The sequence below is a fragment of the Taudactylus pleione genome, unplaced genomic scaffold (assembly GCF_031769625.1).
Source record: "Taudactylus pleione unplaced genomic scaffold, aTauple2 ptg000451l, whole genome shotgun sequence".
Classification (NCBI taxonomy): domain Eukaryota; kingdom Metazoa; phylum Chordata; class Amphibia; order Anura; family Myobatrachidae; genus Taudactylus; species Taudactylus pleione.
In genome coordinates this window covers 3,067,519-3,091,862 of record NW_028284853.1, presented here as the reverse complement: position 1 = coordinate 3,091,862, position 24,344 = coordinate 3,067,519, and the positions used below count along the sequence as shown (strand labels likewise).

The 24,344-nt window shown below is 44.6% G+C and overlaps 1 protein-coding gene across 4 annotated transcripts in view; it reads left to right on the top strand.

The window, feature by feature from the left end:
- The window catches only part of MPRIP (myosin phosphatase Rho interacting protein), a 144,120-nt gene extending 120,228 nt beyond the window's left edge, over positions 1 to 23,892 (top strand). For 2 of the 4 annotated variants that reach the window (XM_088448143.1, XM_088448142.1), the window contains exons 16-24: positions 1,115 to 4,663; positions 10,136 to 10,283; positions 11,739 to 11,856; positions 12,063 to 12,222; positions 18,563 to 18,673; positions 18,895 to 18,981; positions 20,858 to 21,020; positions 21,150 to 21,235; positions 23,135 to 23,892. In XM_088448143.1, coding sequence (XP_088304269.1) covers positions 1,115 to 4,663; positions 10,136 to 10,283; positions 11,739 to 11,856; positions 12,063 to 12,222; positions 18,563 to 18,673; positions 18,895 to 18,981; positions 20,858 to 21,020; positions 21,150 to 21,235; positions 23,135 to 23,206 — 4,494 coding nt within the window. In that variant the 3' untranslated portion in view covers positions 23,207 to 23,892. Of the gene's footprint in view, positions 1 to 1,114; positions 4,664 to 10,135; positions 10,284 to 11,738; positions 11,857 to 12,062; positions 12,223 to 18,562; positions 18,674 to 18,894; positions 18,982 to 20,857; positions 21,021 to 21,149; positions 21,236 to 21,426; positions 21,466 to 21,691; positions 21,754 to 23,134 lie in introns of all 4 variants that reach the window. The other 2 variants (XM_088448145.1, XM_088448144.1) reach the window with 2 other exon arrangements.
- Positions 23,893 to 24,344: the final 452 nt, after the last annotated feature.

Sequence of the window (24,344 nt, the reverse complement as noted above, 5' to 3'; positions counted from 1 at the left end):
CTTTTTGCAGGTTTATATATTTTTTTCAAAAAGTTACAGCAAGCTGAATGTCGCTGCTTTGCATAAAATCCATTCGGGGTTTCTCTCAGATATGTAGCCTCTTAGTAGGATGTTTAGAGGGTATTCCACTAAATACTTCATTTCACGAGCATGTCTTTTATTTATCCATTTCAGCAGCCGCAAACCTAAAATGCATCTTTGAATTCAACACCTTCTTCTTTTGTATAATTAGGGTAAACGGGTCTTCTCGCTAACACAACTTGGTTGCTTTTATTGCATGCTGTCATTTTTAGCATGGTGTACATCTAATATTTCACTGAGTGTCACATCTGTGGGCTTTTCCTACCAGCGTTAAAAGGTCCAGCAAATTCAGGCTAAATTCTCCGGCTTCTGGCTGCACCTCCTGTCTCTCTCTACCCATCCCCATCCCATGGTATCTATGTGCTTATGTGCTCGGTGTAACCCCTTTATTTGCATGCACGCAGCTCTAAAATCTAATTTTATGCTTTTCTTTTTTTAAACCATTCCTCCTGTTTTATTATTTTGCATTTTAATTTTTTGTTTGTTTGTTTTTTTTTTTCATTTTTTTTTTTTTTTTTTTTAAAGTAAACCTTTTCAAAATTAGGAAAAATGCTTTAAACAAAAATCAAATACAAATGACTTGATTATTTTCCTCCGTTTTGCATGCTCTAGGATACTCCTTTTCCTTAACTTTATCCCAAGTTTGATTTTTGCTTTTAAAAAAAATGAAATTGAAGAAAAAATTGTTTTTGTTTTGAAAAACAATATTGATCAATAATGCATCATCTTTCCTCTATGCCAATTCCACCTTTTTTTTTGCTCTTTGTCACTAGTCGTTTAGGTTTCCATATCATTTTTCATTCCCCTTTTACAATATTCCATGTGTGTTTTTATTTATGTCCATGCACAAAATTACCAGCCGATTTGATACAGCATCAAAATGATGATGACGCCTCTATCTAAAGGCTCAGTTAGCTGCAAAAAAATAAAGATGCAATGAGTTTTGTTGTGGGCCATTCTGACCAGAGGTGTGACACTCAGCCTTGTCAGATGAGAGTGTTACTAATATCAGTGTTTAATCAATTTCTTTAAGACTGAATTGGCAGATCCCTCTTCGGATGCTGGGCAAAGACTCCATGAAGTCAATGAGGCCTTTCAAAGTGAACTGGAGGCCCAGAGCACACATCAGGAAATGTTAAACCATCAAATACAGAGCCTAAAGCACAGTTATGGAGAAGCCAAGGACTGCATTAGACATCACGAGGCGGAGATCCTGAACCTGCAGGCCCGTCTCAACAGTGCATCCACTGAGCTCTCCCTTAAGGAGCAAGCTCTGACCAAACTAAAGGGAGATTTGGAGTTGGAAAAAGACAGGGCCAAAGAAATGTTGGAAGAGTGGAGTAGCAGTGAAGTGGCTCTTACTTCCCAGCTGAAGGTTAGTCAGCAAAAGCTGAAGGAAGTAGAATCTTTGCTTTTGGAGAAGCGGCAGGAAATTCGAGAGCTTGAAATAGAACAAGCTCTGCAGAAGGACTATCAAAAGGAGAAAGAGAGGCTGCAGGACAAGCTTGTGAGTCTGCAAGCTCAGTTGGATGCCAGTGAGCAAGCTCGTGCGTTAACCGAGGAAAGGGTTCAAATAAATTACGCAGAGCTGCTTGGAAGCTATGAAAAGGAGAAGCAGCTCTTAATCTTTAGCCTAAAGGAAACCGAAGACCAACTTCAAAAATATGAAGATGGGTTGCAAGAGAAGGACCAACTGATGGAGGTTTTGCAGAAAGAGAAGCAGAATGCCAATACTGAGGCCAGCATTCTGGTTTACCACCTGCAGGAGCAGCTGACTGGGAGGGACTCTTTGATTCATGAGCTGGAAGAATGCATCAAAGAGCTGGAGAAGGAGCGTGACCAACTTAAATCAACATGTCAAGAAATGGCCCATCAAATTGCCTTTACAGACTCTGACATCAACTTACAAAAACAGCTTGAGGTGCGAGAGATGGAGTACAGCCAGTTGAGAAGCTTATTGGAGAAATCGGCAGAGGAGCTTCTGAAGGTCCAGGAGTCTTTCAGAGCAAAAGAGGAGGAATTGAAGAAGGTCTGCGATGCTCATAGGAGAGTTATGGAAAAGAAAGACCAAGATATCAATGAAGCAATTATTAAGATGTCAGCTCTGGGGAGCAGTTTGGAAGAGACGGAGACTAAACTAAAAGCTAAGGAAGAAGCCTTGAAAAGCATGTTCAGCTTAAGTTCTGAATCACAAACAAAGAAAATTCAAACTGTTTATAGTCAATTGGAGGCTGCAAAATGTAGAATTGCGGAGTTGGAGCAAAGTCATCATGTTGAGTGTGTGGATGTATTTGGTGAAGTCTTGGAAGTTGGGCATGGTGGGCTGCAATCCTCATTAAGCATCGGAGACATAAGCACTTGTTCAGTCACTGCAGAAAAAGAACAGGACACAGGAGCCAAAAGGCAAAGGATACGTTTTTCCAGCATTCAGTGTCAGAAATACGCTCACAGTGATGATGCAGAGAAGACCTGGACAAACAGCATTTCCTTTGATACAAGCCAGGAGCAGTCAGTTTCTGAAGAAAGTGTGTCAGCTGGGGTTATTACTCCCTACCAGTCTTCTGGGTCAAGCAACATGGACAACTGTGCGTCTATTATTCATTCTCTGGAGTCCAAGCTCTATGTAAGTGAGGAAAAGCTGAAAGATGTAATGTTGAAACTGGAAAATGAGGAAAGCAGCCATCAGGAGAGGGTGATGGACCTTCACAACCATTGGACAAAGACAGAGGCTAGTCTCGGAGAGCAGCTCCAGGCTGCTATCACTCAAGCCAACTCTATGGCTCAGAAGATAGAAGAAGTGGAGAGAGAGAAGCACGACCTATTACGGTGCCACCCGGAAACTGCTAAAAAGGAAACGTTTTGCTGCTTAAAGGCATGTAGTAACATGCTAAAAGAATTGCATAATATAGGTGAAACACCGCTCAATTCTAAAACCATGTTCAGTATCAAGACTGCTTTAGAAAGCACAATTCATTATTTGCAACAAATTCTGCTAGAGAGTGCACAATCGGATGTTCGGGGTTCAGATATCGGCTGCTCGGGCGATGAGATTTCCCCAGTAGATAGTCTGCTGCAGGCTCCCCAAGATCCACTCCAAGGCCTTGCAGAAAAAATACACTTCCAAGCAACCTTAATGTACAGAATGGCAGAGTGCTTAAAACACACAGTCCCTGAGACTGGTTTGAGTGTGCAGGAAGCTGATCTCGATGTCAAGGGATCTACGGATGACTTTATTGTAGAGAATTTTACAAGAAAAGTCAAGCTAGAGAGAGACTTTTGGGACAGGGTTGCTCAGCTTGGAAACACTATCTTGAGGAATAAAGGGGTGGTGGCTCCTGAGGAGTCCGAATTAAGCCCTCAATCCCATTTAGATCTTTTCCAAACCTTGGCAGTTAATACTGTACTCAAAGCCGAGCTTGACTTGGTCATTCACAAGGCCAAAGTTTACTATCAGCGCATAAGGATTCTCGAAGATGAACTTAAAAAAGCAGAAGTTGCCCTAGATGAAGTGTCTATAGGGGTTCACGAAACATCTGGATCTCAGGAGTTAAATCATCACCATGTCATTCCCTGTGAAAAGACCACTTCTATGCATACTGACCTCTCATTCCTGGGGGAACTTTCCATGCATTTAAGGGAAAATGCAGATGAACTTAAGAGAATATCTTCTGCCTTAACGTCCATGCCACATGCCGATTTTGAAGGAGCTGTTCACAGCCTCTTACAGACTACCCAACAGCTTTTTAGTTGTGCTCAGTCTTGTAACTTCCCACCATTACTTGTACAGGATGCTGTTACGCAGGCTCAGCTGTGCTATGTTTCCTCTAAGGCACGGCTCGAATGTGAGCTAGAGGAACAAAGAAGCAGGGACACTCTGTGTCTGGCTCACTCTGAGGCTCTGGCCAAGGTGAATCTAGAATACCAGGATACATTGCAGAAAAACCAGCGTGAGCTCGCAGATGTTTTGGAAAGAGAGAGGGCAGCGGCCGAGGCTGTAGCCACCCAAACAGAAGATACCAAAAGGTTTCTTAGGGAATCTGAGGAAAAGTTCACAGAGACCATGTCCCAGCTTGACAGCAGTTATAAGGAGGAGGTCCAGAACCTGATGGACAGGTGGGTGGAAAGGGAGAATGTTTTGAAAGCACAGGAGATAGAGATGGTGGCTAAACTCCATGCCTCGGAAAAGGAGCTTAAAGAAACAGAGGAGTTTCACAGAGAGCAAATCCAACATTTAGAAGTCCAGTTCCAAGACCAGATACAAGAGATTCGGATAACCCACAGGAATGAAATTCGTACGTTGGAGGATCGATATACACAAAGCATACAGCAACTGCAGGACACACTTGACAGCTACCAGAGAGAACACGCATACACGCCATCACCGGTGGACTCTACAGCGCGCAGTATCGCATCAGAGCTTGGCTCGGCTGGCGACAATGACGTCATGAATTTCCTGAGAGGACGGATTCTGGAATTGGAGACACAGATGGACATGATGAGAGAGGAGCTTGAGCAGAAACACCCTAAAGGCAACATGTCTTCCATAAAGGAGAAATACCAGGCCGACTTTGAGAACCTGAAGGTCCTGTCATATTGCATCTACTTTTACTGTGCCATAGTAATGTCTTGCTACTCCTATCCCTTTATAATAAGAGGTGACAATCTAAACCCATCTGTGACACTTTCATCTTTATCTTTCTTTACAATCAGTCTTTGAGCCGGACTTTTAAAGCGTTTTTGAAATGTGAGTTGTAGGAGAATATAACCTTTTGAGGTGACTGTAGCTCGGAGCTTATGCAAAAGTTTATGGCTAGTTCCAAACATACAACAGACATAGATTAAACGACAATATAAAAAGGTTCAAAGAGCCAGTACAGGGAAAATATCGAACGGTGAGATCGTTATAAAACTCAGTGAGCATTTTAAACCATAGCGCTCAATAACCCAGAGCCCTGGGAAGGGAGGATAGAAAGGATCTGAGATGCTAACTGTGAGTGGGATGGCATTGCAGACAAGGTTAGTGCAGGGTTAGCACCAAGAGGGTGTAGGGCCCTGTTTGGACAGTCTAAGGGAGCAGGGATAAAACTATGAAGAGATGAGGAAGGAAGGCAGAGAGCAGGTGTTAAGAGTGTGCAGAGAGCTGATGGGCATTAGTTCAGGCTGGTAGACAGTCTGATAGAAAGGGGGATCGCGTTCCAGAGGAGGAGAGCACATAGACATAATGATATTATAATATACCCTGCCATAACCAGTGGCAGAATATAATAGAAATGCTAAAAGGTTGAGGACACAACCGTCCGAGATCTCTCAGTCTGCACACAGGCATAACCTAAATATATATCTATCTCATTCCTTCCATGTGCTAAATAGTTACATACAGAGGCTGGAAAAGAGGTGCACATTATTCAACCTGTGCAAAATTCGAACTGCATTGATCCAGAAAAAGGCAAAATAAACTCTACGACTGTGACTATTGCCAATTTGTCTTTGCATGGGAAAAATATATATGACCCCAAAAATGTCAATTGGATTAATTTCTGCATCTATCGCCCCAATATGCCCTTAACTTTATTATAGATACAAATCGTTTCTTGTAAGGATCAGATTTTATTTATTTTTTTACATTCTGTCCATAAATTTTCCATCTCCACCTCGTGGGGGGAGATGTATTACCCTTTGGAGAGAGAAAAAGGACCAACCAATCTGCTTCTGAAGCTGCGTACACACGGTCCGATTTCAATGTACGATATGAACAATAATGATATTGTTCATATCGTTCATTTTTATGCAGCCAACGACCAATGAACAACCAACGATGTGCGTTCCCGCATGGACAATAACTATATCGTTGGACGGCCATGCATACTGGCCAGCCTGGACGATATTGTTCATTTTCCATAGGGGTTTGCGATCGTTGGTCGTTCATCGTTGGTGAAATCTTTTGTGTGTGGATGAACAAGATTGTTCGTCCAACACACCAGGAAATTCAAGAGAGATCATCCAAGCTTTGATACATCTCCCCTGTGGTAAGGAATTCCACAGTGTTCCCCTTTTCTTTTTCTTTTTTTTCCTTCCCGGTACTCCATTCTCTTTATGGTCCTTGGTACAAAAATGTTGTTAGTCAAACCTTTCTATTGAGCCTGAATATATTGTAGACATTAACTAGGTTCCCTCTAAGACACTTCTTTCCCAAAGTAAGCAATTCTAATATTTATGAACTCTCTTTATAATCTGACCTATTTGTTTTATTAAGGAGGTTTGTCCGCCCCTCCAGGTTTCATATGACCCTTCATTCAAGATGTGCTCTAGCTTGTAACTTTTATAAAATAGTTCCACTGTTTGATAGTCACAACTAAGTCAGTCTTTTGAGGTTACAGTCCCCCCTAAGTAAAGTCCACTGATAAGGACATAACATTTTCCCCCAAAGCAACCGATTTCTGAGTCACCAATTCCCCCGTTGATAAAATCTGATCTCTACTAATAACTCGGGATAAAAAGCTGATCTCAGACTAAACTTATTGGTACACGTCAGAACTTAAGATACTAGTGGCTGGGAAAGGTTTTTCCCTGTGTGCACTAAGGTTTCCCTTAGTGCACCAGGGGTCTTCAACCTTGGCTCCCCAGTTGCTGTGGAACTACACATCCCAGCATGCACTGCCACCCTTTTGCTATAACAGCATGCTAAAACTATGGCAGTGCATGCTGGGATGTGTAGTTCCACAGCAGCTGAAGGGTTGAAGAACCCTGCCTTACACAAATCACAAACTTCCCGCCGAGTCGATGCACTATATGGCCATGAATGTGGTCTGTGCCCACAGCTTAGTTCCTGCTATACAAAAGCTCAGTTAAGCTGGCCATACACCAGGCCAACTTTCCTTCAACCATCCAACTAGTTAGTTGGTTGGAATGAAAATCCGGTCATACTGTACATGGGAGAAAGTGACAATCAGCCATTTGCTCCCAACACCAGAAAACACAAAAATAGGTAATTCAGGCCAGTTGGTTGAATTAAAAAAAAAAAAAAAAACAGATGAAGGCTGTTGTTCAGATAAGTTGTTTGGGAGCAAGTTGCTGATTGTCATTTGCTCCTGTGCATTACCGGATTTTCATTCCAACCAACCAACTAGTTGGATGGTTGGAGGAAAGTTGGGTCTAGTGTGTGGTCAGTTTTAGACCTGAAGAGCTCTATGAAATTACCGGTAATAGAAAATATTTTATGAGCCCTGTTCTCCTGACGTTTGTACTATTTATCAAGGCTTACTAGGAATAATGAGGGAGACTGTACTAAGCCTGGGAGAGAGAGAGAAAGTACCAACCAATCGGTATGAAAAATGACAGGAGCTGATTGGTTGGTACTTTATCTCTCTCCAAGGCTTTGAGTACATCAACTCCAATGCAACTTGCAGCTAGAGGCATAAAGGCAAGATCGCCTGCGGAAAGTGCAACATATGCTCTATGTGGGCTCAGACTTAGGGGTCTTCCTGTGTCGGTAACCATTAATGCATTCCAGGTCAGATTGCCGGGATGGGCGAGTATGTAAGTCTGTAGTGTTTTATACACAATAGGTGATTATCAGCACTTATAAATGTTTTTGTGTTCAGATCTATTTCCTGGCTGTAACAAATGGAAGACTCTTCTGCTTATCCCCTTTACTGACCGTCAGACGCAGCTGAGATGCTTTAAGTTTACTCTTTAATGACTTAACTCTAAACACGTCACTTTCTCCTTATATGTGAAAGTGCCAGCTAATATTGAGCTAGAACGCTCTCTGGCGGATAGGATGCTCTGATATAATGGTCTGGTCACTGATGACCTAAAAATGACAGAAGGCAGAAACAAATGTGTAATGCGCCACCAGGTCCTGCCCTTATTTGGTTTAATTTCCAGATTCTTCTCGCCCACCTTTAAGTCTAAATAACGAGGGCCTTAGTACATGTATATATTACCCAACATGTGAAAATTAAACCATCGGCGTAAAATGTGACCTGTACCAGAACTGGCCACGCCACGCCTACATATTGTGGAAGGGTCCTACAGTCCGGGCATTAAGGTACATCTTAGCCATGATTCCCCATTTTGGTGACGCCGACACGATCGGTGATCCATCGCTGGATTGAGGAAATTCAACATGTTAAAAATCAGACTCCAACCATTTCCAGGTCGGGATAGCGGAATCGAGGTTTTTCAACATGTCCAATATCCCTGATGCCCCAATGTCGGCAGAACGGGGAATTGCGGCAATCCATCGCAGATGTATGGAGCCCTTCATTCACAAATCCTGTGTTCTAGCTCTCATCCATTTTGAAGTTGTTGATTGTACCCCTGCTTAAAACAAGTAACACAGCCCGTGCCCTTTACACATGGTGTTGATGACTTTTATCAACATCCATGTAATTGGAACATGCCAAAACTGGATATCATAGGAACTATACTAAAATCTTAGAGGCGATAGAGGAAATATTTTACAATTAATTTCTGAATCTGTCCCTGTTGACTTGAAATGCCAATTTCTATAGCTATAGCCATATTTTTGACTCCTTGCCAGGGTGTGTTTGTCGGGAATGCCTGGCATCTGAAGCTGGTCAGTTATTAACACTCCATAAGCAACCCTACAATGCTGGCAGTTGTTCTGCAATGCTAGATGGTATGATCCTAGCTTTAGATATACATAGCCACATACATTGCTCCCTATGTGTAATGTTCTTTTAGAACGCCAGCCTCACCAACAGGTGTATTCCATGCACAAGAGTAAACCGTATATACCATTGTGCCACCTTTTTGACATGAATAGAGCAACTTTGTGTTGTGTGAAAGAAGAAGCACTGTACAGCGTTCTTAGATAGCTGGTAAGCCTTAAGCACATGTTCTAGTAAAAGCCATCTTGCAACTTTCACAACTGCGAATGAGAGTATGTTAAGTCGCAGTACTTTTTACAGCAATCAAGGTGGTGGACATCATGGGACATGTACAATATCCTAACAATCTGCACAAAGCCCCATGAATATGTGTGTGGACCATTTTGGGACCCATTAACCTGCATTTTACTTCTTACCACCTTAAATGGAATTAGAGGTCCAGTCTGCACATTCCTGAGGAGCTTAATGGAACTTCTACGTTGGTCATGCTCAGCATGATACCCACGTGTGGCCCTATCCATTTACACTCTCATTTTTACTTTGAACAGGTTTTCGCTCAGTGTGGTACCCATCCATTTACACTCTCCCATCACCTCTTTTTGAAGGGCATCCTATATTTTGGATTGCGTTAGCAGGTCTGATGTGTTTAGCCTCAGGTCGATTTTAATTCTTGCATTATACAAAGGCCTAAATTCTGAATGCAATCACTAAATTATAAGGCTGGCCATTGGTGAAATCAAGTAAAAGCTTAAGAGGTTGCAATAATAAAGCACATTTCCTTCTGTGCGTCCGCAACGTGTAGCCTTAACAAGGCCATCTTATATTATTGCCCAGTTACTTCTGCCCTCCCGGGTTTGACCTGCTTATTAATTCAAATGGCGTTTATAGCTTTCCTGGCCTTTTTAAAAGGTTCATTTATAGGAATAATTAGTAATTGGGCTTGATTAGGTTGGCTATTTGATCCTTTATCCAAGTGCACCATCAAGTTAATGAAACATTAGATAGTTTTCCCTGAATGCCAGGAACCGTGATAGTATGAGTCTGCGGGTCACACCCTTCCCATTATCACATCATTAGTTCCAACCAAGAACACTTCCCGGCTCTGGTCTCTCACCATCACCCCTTTTGTTCTGCAATGTAGTCCTTTCCTTCCCCTAATTAAGTAGAAAGTAAGTGACCTTTACTGACAATACTGGTGATTATTCTTCTACTAAATCTTTTCTCTCGGCTAAAACCTCCTGAAGATTTTTGCTCTCTACTTTATGCTGCTTTTTTTAGTTACCCTATAACATGCTAACCCTCGGTTGAGGCCCATATTAATCCTAGAGACTCATATTGATCGCCTCACTTCAGCTGTTCTTCACTCTGTTATCTCCATACCATGTGGAGTCATTCTGAAAGGTTGTTTCCACTTACAGGCAACGTGCGAACGCGGTTTTTCCGCCATGGAGCTGACCCATCAAAAGAAAATTGAAGATCTTCAAAGACAACATCAAAGAGAGCTGGAGAAACTGCGAGAGGAGAAGGACCGGCTACTGGATGAGGAGACGGCAGCCACCATCTCTGGTACGCCGATCACGGGCAGTCATTCCGCGTGGCCTTATGTGCTTTACTGATGGCTCCTCTTTATTGTGTTTGATATTCTCTCCTGATGGGTAGAATACATTGGTCAGTGTTACCCTGACATTGTCCCCATAGCGCTGTTAGTAGTAAAGGGGTGGGCTGTCCAAACTTTTAAGGACTTTGCGTAGCTGCTCTTAAAGTTTTTTGGCACTGCTGTGGTGTGGGATTCTAATGTCTTGCTTGCCTAATAGATTTAAATTACTCTAGATAGACTCATGCCATTGTTTATGATTGCCCATTGTATGCCTATAATGGCTCTCTAAAAAATAGCGACTGTTTCAACAATTGTTTAGTACCCGTTAGTTATGGCTGTATGTCTCAGCCAGTATTCCTCCAGGTGCATCCTGTAGGTCCTGATCCAAGGTGTGGTCCCTTAAGGTGCCTACACACTTGGCGATATTTTACACGATTTGCCCAATTCCGACGCATCGTGACGACAAATCGTGTAAAATATGCCCAAATCCTGAGTGTCCACTCGCGATCGCGATGCCGATTCGCATCCCCGCAGGTCGTACATCGCATCTTTAGATCTACCGTGTGCTGTAGGGCAGATCTGACAATCTCAGTCTGGAATAGTTAGGAGGCACGATAGATCGGTTGTCACATTGGACAGTTTTTAACACCAAATTGTGCCCACGACTGCCAGGGAGAGTTCAAGAGGAAATCGTACACGATGGCGGATCGTGAGCACATCGCCAAGTGTGTAGGCACCTTAAGTCCTAGAGCTGATTTTCTACATTTCTATACTCCCTTACGTTTATAGCTTGTCACCTTTACATAGGTGTTGTGTGCCTGCTACCAGTTTTACCTGTATTTGTGGAACCATTTCTTTCATTGTAAATGATTTCTCACTGGTGTGCAGGGTTGTTTCCTTTATTCGTGTAACAATATTTGTTTACTTTCCCAGATGCATGTGTTGTATCCTATTTTTGTGTCCTGTTAAACAATGGATTGAAAGATTCCTTTCATGTTCGATACAGATATCTGAAGCCACTTCCCAAACCTTTGGGACAAAGTTTAAGCGAGTTCAATTATAGGGCGAAAAGGTTAAATTGCAGAGTACTGCATGTCCGCTTATTGTGACACCACTGGCCCTGCCACTTGTGTCCACCAATTTGCAGCCTGGACAGATCATTTCTATTATCTTGGGAGGATTGCTATCAAATGTCAACACCTCTGGTTTTTGTGCTGATGTAAGATAGTGAAGCACCACCCTTCCTGCTTTTTCCTGAGTAATAGAACAGTGTGATAGGCTGGTTTAGATAAGCATAAGCACTGTTATTTCAGGTATTTAACTTACTAATACATAGGAGATAGATATATTTATCTAGCTGTGTGCATGGTTTAATGGGTGTTCCGTCTTCTGAGGCTGATTTGCTGTTTTGCCCCTCTCTGCAGCCATTGAAGCAATGAAAAACGCACACCGTGAGGAGCTTGAGAGAGAGCTGGAGAAATCCCAGCGCTCGCAAATCAGTAGCGTTAACGCGGATGTGGAGTCTTTGCGGAGGCAGTACCTGTGAGTTCTCACCTGCAGAGTAGTCATTGACCTTCAGCTTGCCTGTCTTCCTCCTGTTTGTAATATCTGCAATCACTTGTTTGTCTGGTATCTTTGTGAGACTTTAATGCTGGCCTTTCTGTATTATGGGTATGAAACACGGGTTGTTTATTAATGGGACAGTATATATCGCTGCTGTCATTGATAGCCATCTTGTTCTTCTGCAGGGAGGAGCTGCAGTCTATACAGAGGGAGCTGGAGGTCCTCTCCGAGCAGTATTCTCAGAAGTGTCTGGAGAACGCCCACCTTGCTCAAGCTCTGGAGGCAGAGCGCCAAGCTCTGCGCCAATGTCAGCGAGAGAACCAGGAGCTTAATGCACACAACCAGGTACCTTAAATGATGTGTTGAGCATAGAGTGTAACCGCTTCCACCACATTTAATAGCGCACTGATTTCTCTTCCGATGCTTTGGTTTCTGACATACGTTTCTTCTTTGGGGTCCATAGGGATCCACAGGGATACCATGGGGATTTTATGATTGGAGAGACCAGGCACCAAACAGTTAAAGCTTCAGCTCCCAGGATATACCCTGTCCCTAGCCATAGGACTTCAGTTGTTCGTTTGGTGCGGCAGGATCAAGACGCACCTTTGTAACAGGAGACTGCTCAGGCAGTCCTAAGCTTTTATTTTATGTTTTATTTTTATGTTTTTGGGTTGGCAGTACTAAGTGTATGAATTAAGACGCATGTACTGTGACTCCATCTACCTCTGCCAGGCCGCAACACCAGTAACTGGGCTGGTAATTCCGGCAGGTCGTGACTGAGCTTGCTATGCTGCGACCCGGACTGCAACCGGAAACATGGAGATGTCGGGTAAGGCAATTCCTCGCTTACGGGGAATCGCGCATGGGAGTCCTTGCTTCTGGTGTCAGATACGCACCAGAAGCCGCTGCAGTCAGGGCCCGGGATTGTCCGCATCTTCATTACACCAACGGGGCCTTATCGTCTGACGCCGGGGATCGGCAGCAGACGCTTCTGCTGCCATGAGGCCGATACCCAGCTGGTTAACGCAGCTTAGGGGAGGTGGGCACTCCTCCCCCAACCCAGACACCGTCCCTACGAAGGGCTTCAAGCGTCTGGGTTGCTTCGCCCACCCTCCTCGTCTATTTGAGACGCTCCCGGTACGCGCTCAGTGCGCTCCGTAGCTGTTGGTCTCAGGAGGGTTTGAGTCAGTCTCCCTGTATACCTCTTCCTTGGTTAAGGTATATAGTGCTCTATAGCCTACCATTCCTTAGTGTTTGTGTAGTTGATCTAGAGTTTATTGTAATTATATTACATATACATTGTATGTGACTGTTTGCTAGCTACTGTATTGACACTGTCTTTTATTTCTGTCTGTCAATTATAACTCACTGTTTTTTCTCCCCATTCTCTGGGGTGTAGGTTTTCACATTCATTAAGATTTTGTGAAGATTGTCACACAACATTGCAATCATTGCCTTGTTTGAACATGTCACAAGATAAATGGAAACAGGAGGGGGATCCACCTGTGCTGGTTTCATGTAAATCATGTATGGCTTATGTGTCCCCTCAGGACGTAAAGGATGGTTTGTGTGTTGTCTGTTATATAGAGTCCCCTCACTAGTCCAGTTTACCTGTCTCTGGACAAGAGCCATCTTGGGTCTCCTCTTTGTCCCAGGTAATGAAGCAGGTTGTGGGTCGTATGGCTGCGCCTATGATGCCTCCTTGGATGGGGTGTACACAGTATGCTATGTTTGCACCTCCTATGAATCCTTCCTGGAAGGAACGGCTCACTGAGCTTATGGATGAGGCATGCGCTAACCCGGACAAATGATTCTATTTGAATAAAAGAATAACATCGTTGTATCCATTTACAGCTTTGGTATGTACAGGGCCTTATTCAATTAGCGGCCATTTTTTGCCAAGAAATTTCGATATTTTTGCCAAAAAACAGGCGAAAATGCCATTGGCGAAAAAAAACTCGAGATAAGTTTTCTCCATCCCAGACCAGGCGGAAAAAAAAATGCAAAATCCCTATTTTTGGCTAAAAATGTGGGGATTTCTTTTAGAACCCTTTGGACCCCCCCACCCCCTAAATAATTATCCCCCCAAAAAATTGTAAGTTGCACACTTTGGCGAAAAGCGACCGTGCAATTTTGGGTGAAAAAAACATTAAAAAAAAGTTGAAAATTCTACAAAGCAATTTTTTTCCAAGAAATTACTGTTCCATGTAAATTGGGGGTACATTAAAATGGGTGCTGCGACCGCGTGTGATGTTTAAAACACTTCACACATCCATACCGCCCAATACATTAAAACCATTTTCAACGTCATTTATTTATTTTTTTACACAAAATTGCACGCCCGTTGTTCCCCAAAGTGTGCAATTTCTGAAAAATTTTGGGGGTAATTTATCATTAGGGGGGGGGGTGTCCAAAGGGTTCTGAAAGTAGTGTAGTCCCCACAGTTTTAGCAAAAAAGAGGGATTTTGCATTTTTTTTTGCCTGGTCTGGGATGGAGAAAACTTATCTCCAGTTTTATTTCGCCAATGGCATTTTCGCCTATTTTTTGGTATAAAATGTCAGTTTTTGCCAATGGCGAAAAAACGGCCGTTTTCACCACTAATTGAATACGGCCCTAAGAGGGAAGTACCTCCTATTGTGGATACTCATGTAACACATTTAATCAGAAATTCTACATTACCTATTCTGTCAGCATCTTCTCTGAAGGATTCCACAGATAGAAAAATGGAAACATGTCTTAAGGCAATATTTTCATCATCTGGAGCCGTTACTCGTCCCGCTATGGCTGGAGCCTGGGTAGCCAAAGCTGTTAAAGAATGGATGGGGGCATTGGAAGACTCTCTACCAGATGCTACCAGAGAACAGAGGATGTATATCTCCGAAGCGGCTTCCTATCTGGGAGAAGCTGGAGTAGATGCTGGAATTTTAGCTTCTAAAGCATCAGCAGCTTCAATACTGGGACGCAGGGGCCGTTTGGTTAAGATCCTGGAAGGCTGATACAGGATCAAAGAGGGCGCTAGAAGTCTTACCTTTCTATGGAGAGGTACTTTTTGGAGCAGAGTTGGATAAGATAATACAGTAGCTACTCTGGCGGCTTCAAAATAACCAGTTCTGCCATTCATGGCTATAAAGTCTAAACAGGCTTCTTTCTTTTCAGGGACGAGCAAGGGAACAGTCTTCCTCTAAACCAACTAGTTTTGCACAAATCCTCTATCAGATGCAGGCGGGAGTAATAATCCTGGTTCCTCTGCTGTAACATGGATGGGGTAATTACTCCAATCTATTTCTGGTTCAGAAACCAAATGGGGCCTATCGCCCTATACTAAATCTAAAAACCCTCAACAGGTTTATCCATGTACCCAAGTTTCATATGGATACTCTCCGGTCAATTATTTTGGCAATGGAGCCTGGGGATTACATGGTTTCTTTGGACATTCAGGAAAAATATCTGCATGTTCCTATTATACCATCTCACCAACAATTTTTAAGGTTTACTGTCCTTCAGCAACATTACCAATTTCAGGCTCTGCACTTTGGCCTAACTACGGCTCCCCGGGTATTTACCAAAATAATGGCAGTCATGACGGCCTATCTCAGGCGTCAGGGTATCAGAATACTACAATATCTGGACGACCTTCTGATATTGCCACAGACTTCAGTTGTTTTACACCACCATCTTCAACTGACCATAGCCTGCCTACAAAAGCTCGGCTGGATCATCAGTTGGAAGAAATTATCACTTTCTCCAACACAGCAGATGGAACATCTGGGAGCGTTTTTGGATTCTCTGACACAAAGGGTGTTTCTGCCAGAGGACAAGATGCAAATACGCAAGCGAAGAATATTCATTCTGTTAGCGATGCAGTTCCAGGGATCAATGGTATCCACCTTCGACATGGTGGGGATATGCTCAGTTCCATTCCAGGCCTCTGCAAAAATTTATTCTCTCCAGGTGGAACGGACAGCATCATCTAATAAGGTCCCAGAGGGTCCTTCTCACTCCAGAGGTTCGTCACTCCCTCCTGTGGTGGCTGAGAAAGAACCATCTAAACAAAGGGCATCCGTTCTAGATTCCAAATTGGGTGCTTCTTACCACGGACGCCAGTCTTCGCGGATGGGGGGCAGTGACAGGTCATCACACCTTTCAGGGTAGATGGACAAATCAGGAAAGTCAAGTGCCAATAAACATTCTAGAACTGTGAGCAGTATACAAAGCACTTGTCATGGCACAGGACCTGCTCCAGGGCAGGCCTGTCCAGATCCAGTGGCGATTACAGTGGCCTACCTCAATCATCAGGGATGCACAAAAAGTTATGCAGCCATGAAAGAAGTGATAAAGGTTCTGGTTTGGGCAGAACGTCATCTTCCGGCCATCTCGGCAATATTCATACCGGGAGTACTCAATTGGGAAGCAGACTTCCTAAGTCGCCAGGACATACACGTCGGAGAGTGGTCTCTCCATCCGGGAGTGTTTCGGCTCCTGGTAAACAAATGAGGTCTACCAGAGAGATCTCATGGCGTCACGCCACAATCACAAGGTCCCCAGGTACAGCTCCAGGTCCAGAGACCCGTCAGCAGCCTTCGTGGATGCACTGGCAGTAAGATGGGACTTCAAGCTGGCGTATCTCTTTCCTCCAATTTCTCTCCTCCCAAGAGTTCTCAAAAAATTCAAGAAGGAAGGCGGAACAGTAATACTGGTGGCTCCAGCTTGGCCCTGACGTCATTTGTTCACAGACCTACAGAATCTGTTCGTTGACAGTCCGTTTCCGCTTCATCTATGGCAGGATCTGCTGTCGCAGGGTCCCTGCCAGCATCCGGATTTACTTCTTCTGGCTTTGACGGCGTGGCTCTTGAATCTTCCTTCCTAAGAGCGAAAGGTTTTTCCAGTTCTGTAATTCAAACAATGCTTAGGGCACGGAAACCTGCCTCTGCTCACATCTATTACAGAGTTTGGCTCCTTTGGTTAGTGGTGTTCCCATAGGAAATATGATCCTAAGGTATTAAAGGTTTCCAGGGTACCGGCTTTTCTACAGGTGGGGTTAGATAGTGGTCTACACGTGGCCACTTTCAGAGTGCAGGTTTCTGCACTGTTAGTCTAGTTCCAGAAGAGTATTACTTAATTACCAGATATTAAAATTTGTTTCCAAGGAGTTCTGCGAGTTCAGCCGCCTTTCGTTCCACCTTGGGATTTGGCTTGGTTCTTAAAGGGCTACAAGCTCCCCAATTTGAACCTCTAGACTCTGTAGATTTCAAGTGGTTTACAGCGAAGGCATTTTTTCTTCTCGCTATCTCTTCTGCTCGCAGAGTGTCTGATTTGGGTTACCTTCCTAAGGTAGTGTCCCGTTTCATGTGAATGAAGAAATTGTTGTTCCAGCTGTTCAGGCTCCAGATTTCTGTAGGTGAAGCCCCCCTGGATGTAGTTCGTGCTCTCAGTGTCTGTGTGTAGCGTACAAACTCTGTTAGAAAATCAGATGCTCTTTTTGTATTATATGGTTTTCACAAACGAGGATAGCCAGCTAATAAGCAGACTCTGGCGTTATGGCTGCGCATGACTATCTCTCAGGTGTACACACAGGCTGATCTCCCTGTTCCAAGGACGATGACAGCACATTCTACTTGGTCTGTAGAGCCATAATGGACAATTAGTCATGGTGCCTATGCGGAACAATTGTGCAAGGCAGCCACGTGGTCTTCTGTCCGCACTTTTCTATGCCTTTTATACTTTTGCCTCTCAGGATGCTTCCTTTGGGCGACGAGTTCTCCTTTCTGCTCAGGAGCGCCCCCCCACCCTAGGGGAACTGCTTTAGGACATTCCCATGGTATCCCTGTGGATCCCTATGGACCCTGAAGTAGAAAATCAGAGTTATAGACTTGCCTAAATAACTCCTTTTCTACGAGGTCCCTAGGATCCACAGGGCACCCACTCTGATGCACCTGGCTGCATGGGTAGTTTTTTTTCTTTCGGTCACAGATTCTCTCATCTTGTGTAAAGGGGAGTATCCACTAGACGATGAAGTTGAACGATAATGATAAAATCGTTCGATAATCGTTCGAACATCGTTTGCAAATCGTGCAGTAATTGTTTATAACGATGTACGATGCGCGCTCCCGCTGGTCGTTTGATCGTCTCCTCCATCGACTGAACATGCAGGTCAATTTCACTTGATTGCTTACAAATCGTTTACACATCGTTCACGCTGAACGATCAAACGATGAACCACTATCTGCCCACTATAGCTGAAAGCTCTCAATCACAGATTGAAACAACATAGTTTATCGTTAGATCTTTTGCAAATTGTTTGCAAATCTTTTACAAATCTTTTGCAAATTGTTCAGAGTGGAAGATCAAATTTCAAGGGAAACTTCAGGGAAAATCGTTAAGAGGTTGGACAGGGATAAAATCGTCTAGTGAATGCCCCCCATAAGAGTGTTTCTGGTGTACAATTGCTCTTCCTTCTTTCCTTCTCCTGCCTTGAGGCTTATTAACTAAACTGAAGTCCTGTGGCTGGGGTGGGGTATATATGGAGGAGGACTCTGGCATCCTGGTAGCTGAAGCTTTAACTGTTTGGTGCCTAATCTCTCCAACCATAATATCCCCATGGTATCCCTGTGGATCCTATGGACCTCGAAGAAAAGGTGTGATCTAGGTAAGTCTACCATAATTCTGATTTTTACTGTGTTCCAGGAGCTAAATAATCGTCTGGCCACTGAGATCACGCGGCTACGAACTCTGGGGGCAGGAGATGGAGGGGACGTGTCTCCTCTTACCCATGGGAAGGACTCCTACGAATTGGAGGTAACAATGTTAGAGAAATTATTAAAAGCAGAGAAACCTAGAAACCTATAGTATGTGTTTTAGAAGGGGGAATTACATGGGTAGCTGGGTGACTTTGTAAGAATGTCTGTGCAGCCGAGGCTTTGGTGTGTATGTGACACAATGAGTGAAAGGGGAACCTTCCACGGGAGCTGATATTCGGTTGCACAATGTTACTGTACGTCGCTGTTGCTCTCCTGCAGGTTCTTCTACGTGTGAAAGAGTCTGAGATCCAGTATCAGAAGCAAGAGATCAGCTCCCTGAAGGATGAGCTGCACACGGCGCTGAGGGTAAGGGATGCTGGGCACCATTCTGGTCTGTCTCCAAGGTTTAATCAATTGTGCCATGACCAGCGTGCCAGTCATAAATTTCTCTATCCATAATTAGTTATTTGTATTAAGGTTTTAATACTGATGTTATATTGGTGCCTCATAAAAGAACAACAATATCTTAAATGCTGAAGGACTGCACCTATCCCCCACCCTATGCTGCTCTCTACCAGCCTTAACTTCAATAGTAAAATGGGTCGTGTTTTCCACCTCTGCCAGTACCATTCGGGCGTAGTTATGGCCACACTCACTAGCTCACACTTGGTGCACTTGAGTGTACCTCCATTATGAACACACCCACCAGTTCATTTTTTGGTGAACCTGAGTGTTCCTTCATTATGATTACACCCACTAGCTCTCATGGCACACCTGAGCTTACCCCCATTATGACCACACCCACTAGCTCTCTCATGGCACAACTGAGCTTGCCCCCATTATGACCACACTCACTAGCTCTCTCATAGCACACCTGAGCTTGCCCCCATTATGACCACACTCACTAGCTCTCATGGCACACCTGAGCTTGCCCCCATTATGACCACACCCACTAGCTCTCTCATGGCACACCTGAGCTTGCCCCCATTATGACCACACTCACTAGCTCTCTCATAGCACACCTGACCTTGCCCCCATTATGACCACACTCACTAGCTCTCTCATAGCACACCTGAGCTTGCCCCCATTATGACCACACCCACTAGCTCTCTCATAGCACACCTGAGCTTGCCCCCATTATGACCACACCCACTATCTCTCTCATAGCACACCTGAGCTTGCCCCCATTATGACCACACCCACTAGCTCTCTCATAGCACACCTGAGCTTGCCCCCATTATGACCACACTCACTAGCTCTCATGGCACACCTGAGCTTGCCCCCATTATGACCACACCCACTAGCTCTCTCATGGCACACCTGAGCTTGCCCCCATTATGACCACACTCACTAGCTCTCTCATAGCACACCTGACCTTGCCCCCATTATGACCACACTCACGAGCTCGCTCATAGCACACCTGAGCTTGCCCCCATTATGACCACACTCACTAGCTCTCTCATAGCACACCTGACCTTGCCCCCATTATGACCACACTCACTAGCTCTCTCATAGCACACCTGAGCTTGCCCCCATTATGACCACACCCACTAGCTCTTTCATAGCACACCTGAGCTTGCCCCATTATGACCACACCCACTAGCTCTCTCATAGCACACCTGAGCTTGCCCCCATTATGACCACACTTACTAGCTCTCTCATAGCACACCTGAGCTTGCCCCCATTATGACAACACCCACTAGCTCTCTCATAGCACACCTGAGCTTGCCCCCATTATGACCACACTCACTAGCTCTCTCATAGCACACCTGAGCTTGCACCCATTATGACCACACCCACTAGCTCTCTCATAGCACACCTGACCTTGCCCCCATTATGACCACACTCACTAGCTCTCTCATAGCACACCTGAGCTTGCACCCATTATGACCACACCCACTAGCTTGCTCATGGCACAATTGAGCATTCGCCACAATTTTTTTTCATCTTTTTTTTGTAGAATTAGAACACTATTTGGCTACTTAATACTGAGCAGGTAGTTCTAATGAAAAGTAAAATTTATTTAATTGTGGCCTAATAAGTAATTGCCACTTTCCAGGATCTCCTAAATGACGCCCTGTAATAGATGAGCCTAATAATGCGGTTGTCGGTCTCCCATGTTCTGTATTGGGACACGTTGATCCTGGCCGATGCCCTTCCCCCTGGCATTGCTGCTCTAGTCCTGTGATATCTGAGGTGATCGCCATGCTCTGAAGCTCTATCTGCTCCTCTCCCCCTCAAGGAAAAGAAATACGCCAGCGATAAATACAAAGACATTTACACCGAGCTAAGCAACGTCAAGGCCAAGGCAGAGTGCGACATCAGCCGACTAAAGGAGCAGCTGAAAACAGCCACCGAGATGTTAGGGGACAAAACCCCTGAGAACACCTCCGTGTCCGGATATGGTGAGCGCCCAGCCCATTCTATGCCCAGCCTTTGTTACAGCCTGAACTGCTCGGTACCAATAAACCTGTTCACTGTGGGGGTTTTATGGTAGAAATGAAGTTGGTTAAGGTTCCTCCTCTCTTCCACAGATATCATGAAATCCAAGAGTAACCCGGATTTCCTAAAGAATGACAGGTCCAGCATCAACAGACAGCTACGGAACATCAGGTCGAAGGTAAGGCTGGTTCTCGTTCCCCTCACCTCCCATTCATTACTGCTCTGCCCATAATAGGTTATCCTGGTCTGTTTAAAATGAAAACTGCAGAACCCTACCTATGTAAGAACTGTCCTTTTAAATGAAAATGACCTGTTTGTAATTTTGACCACCCCACCCCTTTCCCTGCCCTGTGATTTTTATCTCCCTAGTTGGTCACCCCGTATAGATCATAGAGATCTGCCTGTTTAGTAAGTATCTGTGAGTGATCCCCACCCACTGGCAGTGTGTCACTAGTTATCCTTATGTCCATGCAGGGGACTCTGGACGATCCCTCCATGACATCACAGACCTGTCCCACTCGGTGTTTGTGTTATGTGGGCAGGTGATGGGGGAGTTGGGAGTTGGGCATTGTCACACAGGATTCATGCGCTTTCTCTGTCTGTCTGTGTCTGTGTGTCCCTTTGTCCCTGGCAGTCCGTTATTGAGCAGGTCTCATGGGATAACTGAAAAGTTCCACGTACCAGGTTCCCTGACATGTAGGTAACAACAAGGCCAGCAAACTGTGCATGCAAAACTTTCTCTCCGTTCCCGAGTGCCGCGGCCTCACCCGGCCTTGTCCCTCTTGTAGCACGTGCTTCCACGTGACACCCAAACAGCCAACCTTCTTGAGTTCAGCAAGATCCAGGAGATGATCACTAGCTTTCCCAGATTTCTCTGCCCGTTTATAATTGTGTATAGCAGACCTAGACTAGCTCAGGTTTTATGGGTGCTGTAAAACGCTGAACCCTTTAATCACAGAACAGTTTTACCGAGCACTTAAACTGACCATGCATGCTTCATTTGCCCACCGGACCATCAAGTGCAGGAACATGAGTGTTAGGTCAGAGTGAGCCTGAAGGGGGCGGTAAAGTACTGTTCTTGTCAGGTTAAACCAGAATCTGCTTTGTGATGTGGTGTCCTGTCCTAGATTAGTTGTGTGTCTGGCTCCTTAATAGTCTGTGAGTCTGGTGTCTTCACACCCATAGTCTTATCTGTCCTAAAACATCACCCCAGTCTGAGCTCAGCACCCCCTAACGTTGATGAAGATTTGGGTAAAAATAAGCCTATCACTAGAATATAATAAGCGCATTTATATGTATGTTCCTTCCCTGCAGTATTGTGCATAGACAAGTTGCAGAACAGTGGAGGTTTTGTCGTGCCCTGTATTGCAATCTATTTTCCCAGCACTTGATAAAGGAGAGGATGTCTGTAAAGCAGAAGCTCACTCCTCACATCACCAAGGGCTCGGGAATCGGGCTTGTTCCCGGTCATGTTTCCGCCAGGGGTGCGCGCTACCCAGCTGGACGGACTAACAAATAAAAAAAAATAAAAAAGTTTTGTTCGTTTGGGGAGAATAGATAAAATGTTCCGCCCCCTGGAGTAATCGGCAGATAATTATTTGGAAGTCCGATTAAACTGTATTTAGGGCAGATATATAGCCTCCTGTGAGTGGAATAACTTTTTTGTCCTGGTTTTATTACTTGTATAATCACATGGAGGTTACTTACTCTCCATTGATTAGAGGAGAGAAGATTATGGAGAATAAAGCTCTAAAATCTAGTTTTCTAGTGAAATAATAAATTGCACTATGCACACAGCTTTCATTGGACAAAATATTGAATAAAAAAAAAAAATCAATCTAATTCTCATGTAACCCGGCATTGTGGTCCCCCCTATATTCACGTGTGGTATTTTGTAATCACTCCCCACAATTCCTCGCCTCCATCTGTCATGTGACTCACCCACCCCGGACACTCCTGTCTTTTTTTTCGGCATGCAGCACTAATCTCTCTCAATGTGTCGTGTACCCTCGCATCCATGTCCCGTTACCATGTCCTCACCTTACACCATGCGCCTGTCTCTCTCTTTCTCATGCAGAGCCTGAAGGAGGGGCTGACAGTCCAGGAGCGCCTCAAAATCTTCGAATCCCAGGACTTGAAGAAACACTAACGTCTCACAATTTCTGCTGTGTGTTCCTAGGACGTGGAGCAGAGATGCACCGCCCCCCCCCCTCCCTCCCCCTCCCTCAACTCCGCCCGGCATCAGGGGACTCGGACGTGCAGCTCTTTTGCATGTCATGTGGCAGACCATTCAGGTGTTGAAATGGTTCATTCCTGTGGGTACCTTTTTCCAGCTCCCTCCCCCTCGCTCGAGGAAAGGGTACATTTTACTCCCCTCCTCCATCTTGTCAGAGCTTTAACTCTCATTCACATTTGTCAGTATTAAGGCACCGCTGCCGATCAATAAGCTATCGGGTGTGGAAAACGTTGGACCCTGGGCCGTGGCGCTGACTCCAGTGTGTGACAGAGAGGTCGCGCACAGCGCTGCCTACAGGCCACCGGAGAAGAAATGAACCACAGACAGGCGAATGTGACAGGACTGCCTGTGTGAATAGTAAACACCACAAGTGATGGGTGTGTTTAGGAGACCCTCGTTCTCTCCACCAAATGTGTGCAGTTATTTATATATATGTGTTTGATTGTGAGTTTGTGTCTGTGTGTAATGTATGTGAAAATAGAGAGAGATCTCTAAAAATATATATATATATATATTTATATAATTAGAGAGCGAGATAAAGGGCGAGAGATGCTCTCTAGATGAACCTCTAGAGCAGTGGTGTCAAACTCGGGCCCTTCAGCTGAAGTGAAACTACACATCCCAGCATGCACTGCCAGAGTTTTCATATTAGAGCATGCTAAAACCATGGCAGGGTATGCTGGGATATGTAGTCCCACAGCAGCTGGAGGGCCCGAGTTTGACACCACTGCTCTAGAGATTCCCGAGCATTTACTATAGTATCAGGCTTCTTAATTTCGCTGTGAAATCCTCGTCAAATATTCAGGAGGACAATCTTATATCTAATGCAGTAGTTTGTGGAGTCTGCTCCTCAGCCTGCACCTTTTGTTTAAAGCTAATTTGTCTCCTTTACACAATTACGGCAGCCATTTTGTCAGTTGCCACAGAATCCAGTCTCTGAATTCCCTCGTGGGCTAGTGACACCGTAGAGGCCTCAGGAATGTCACTGGCTTCTGGTGAATTTATAGGCTGCTCCCTGATGGAGGTTTAAGCTGGCGGAATGGCCCCTTCA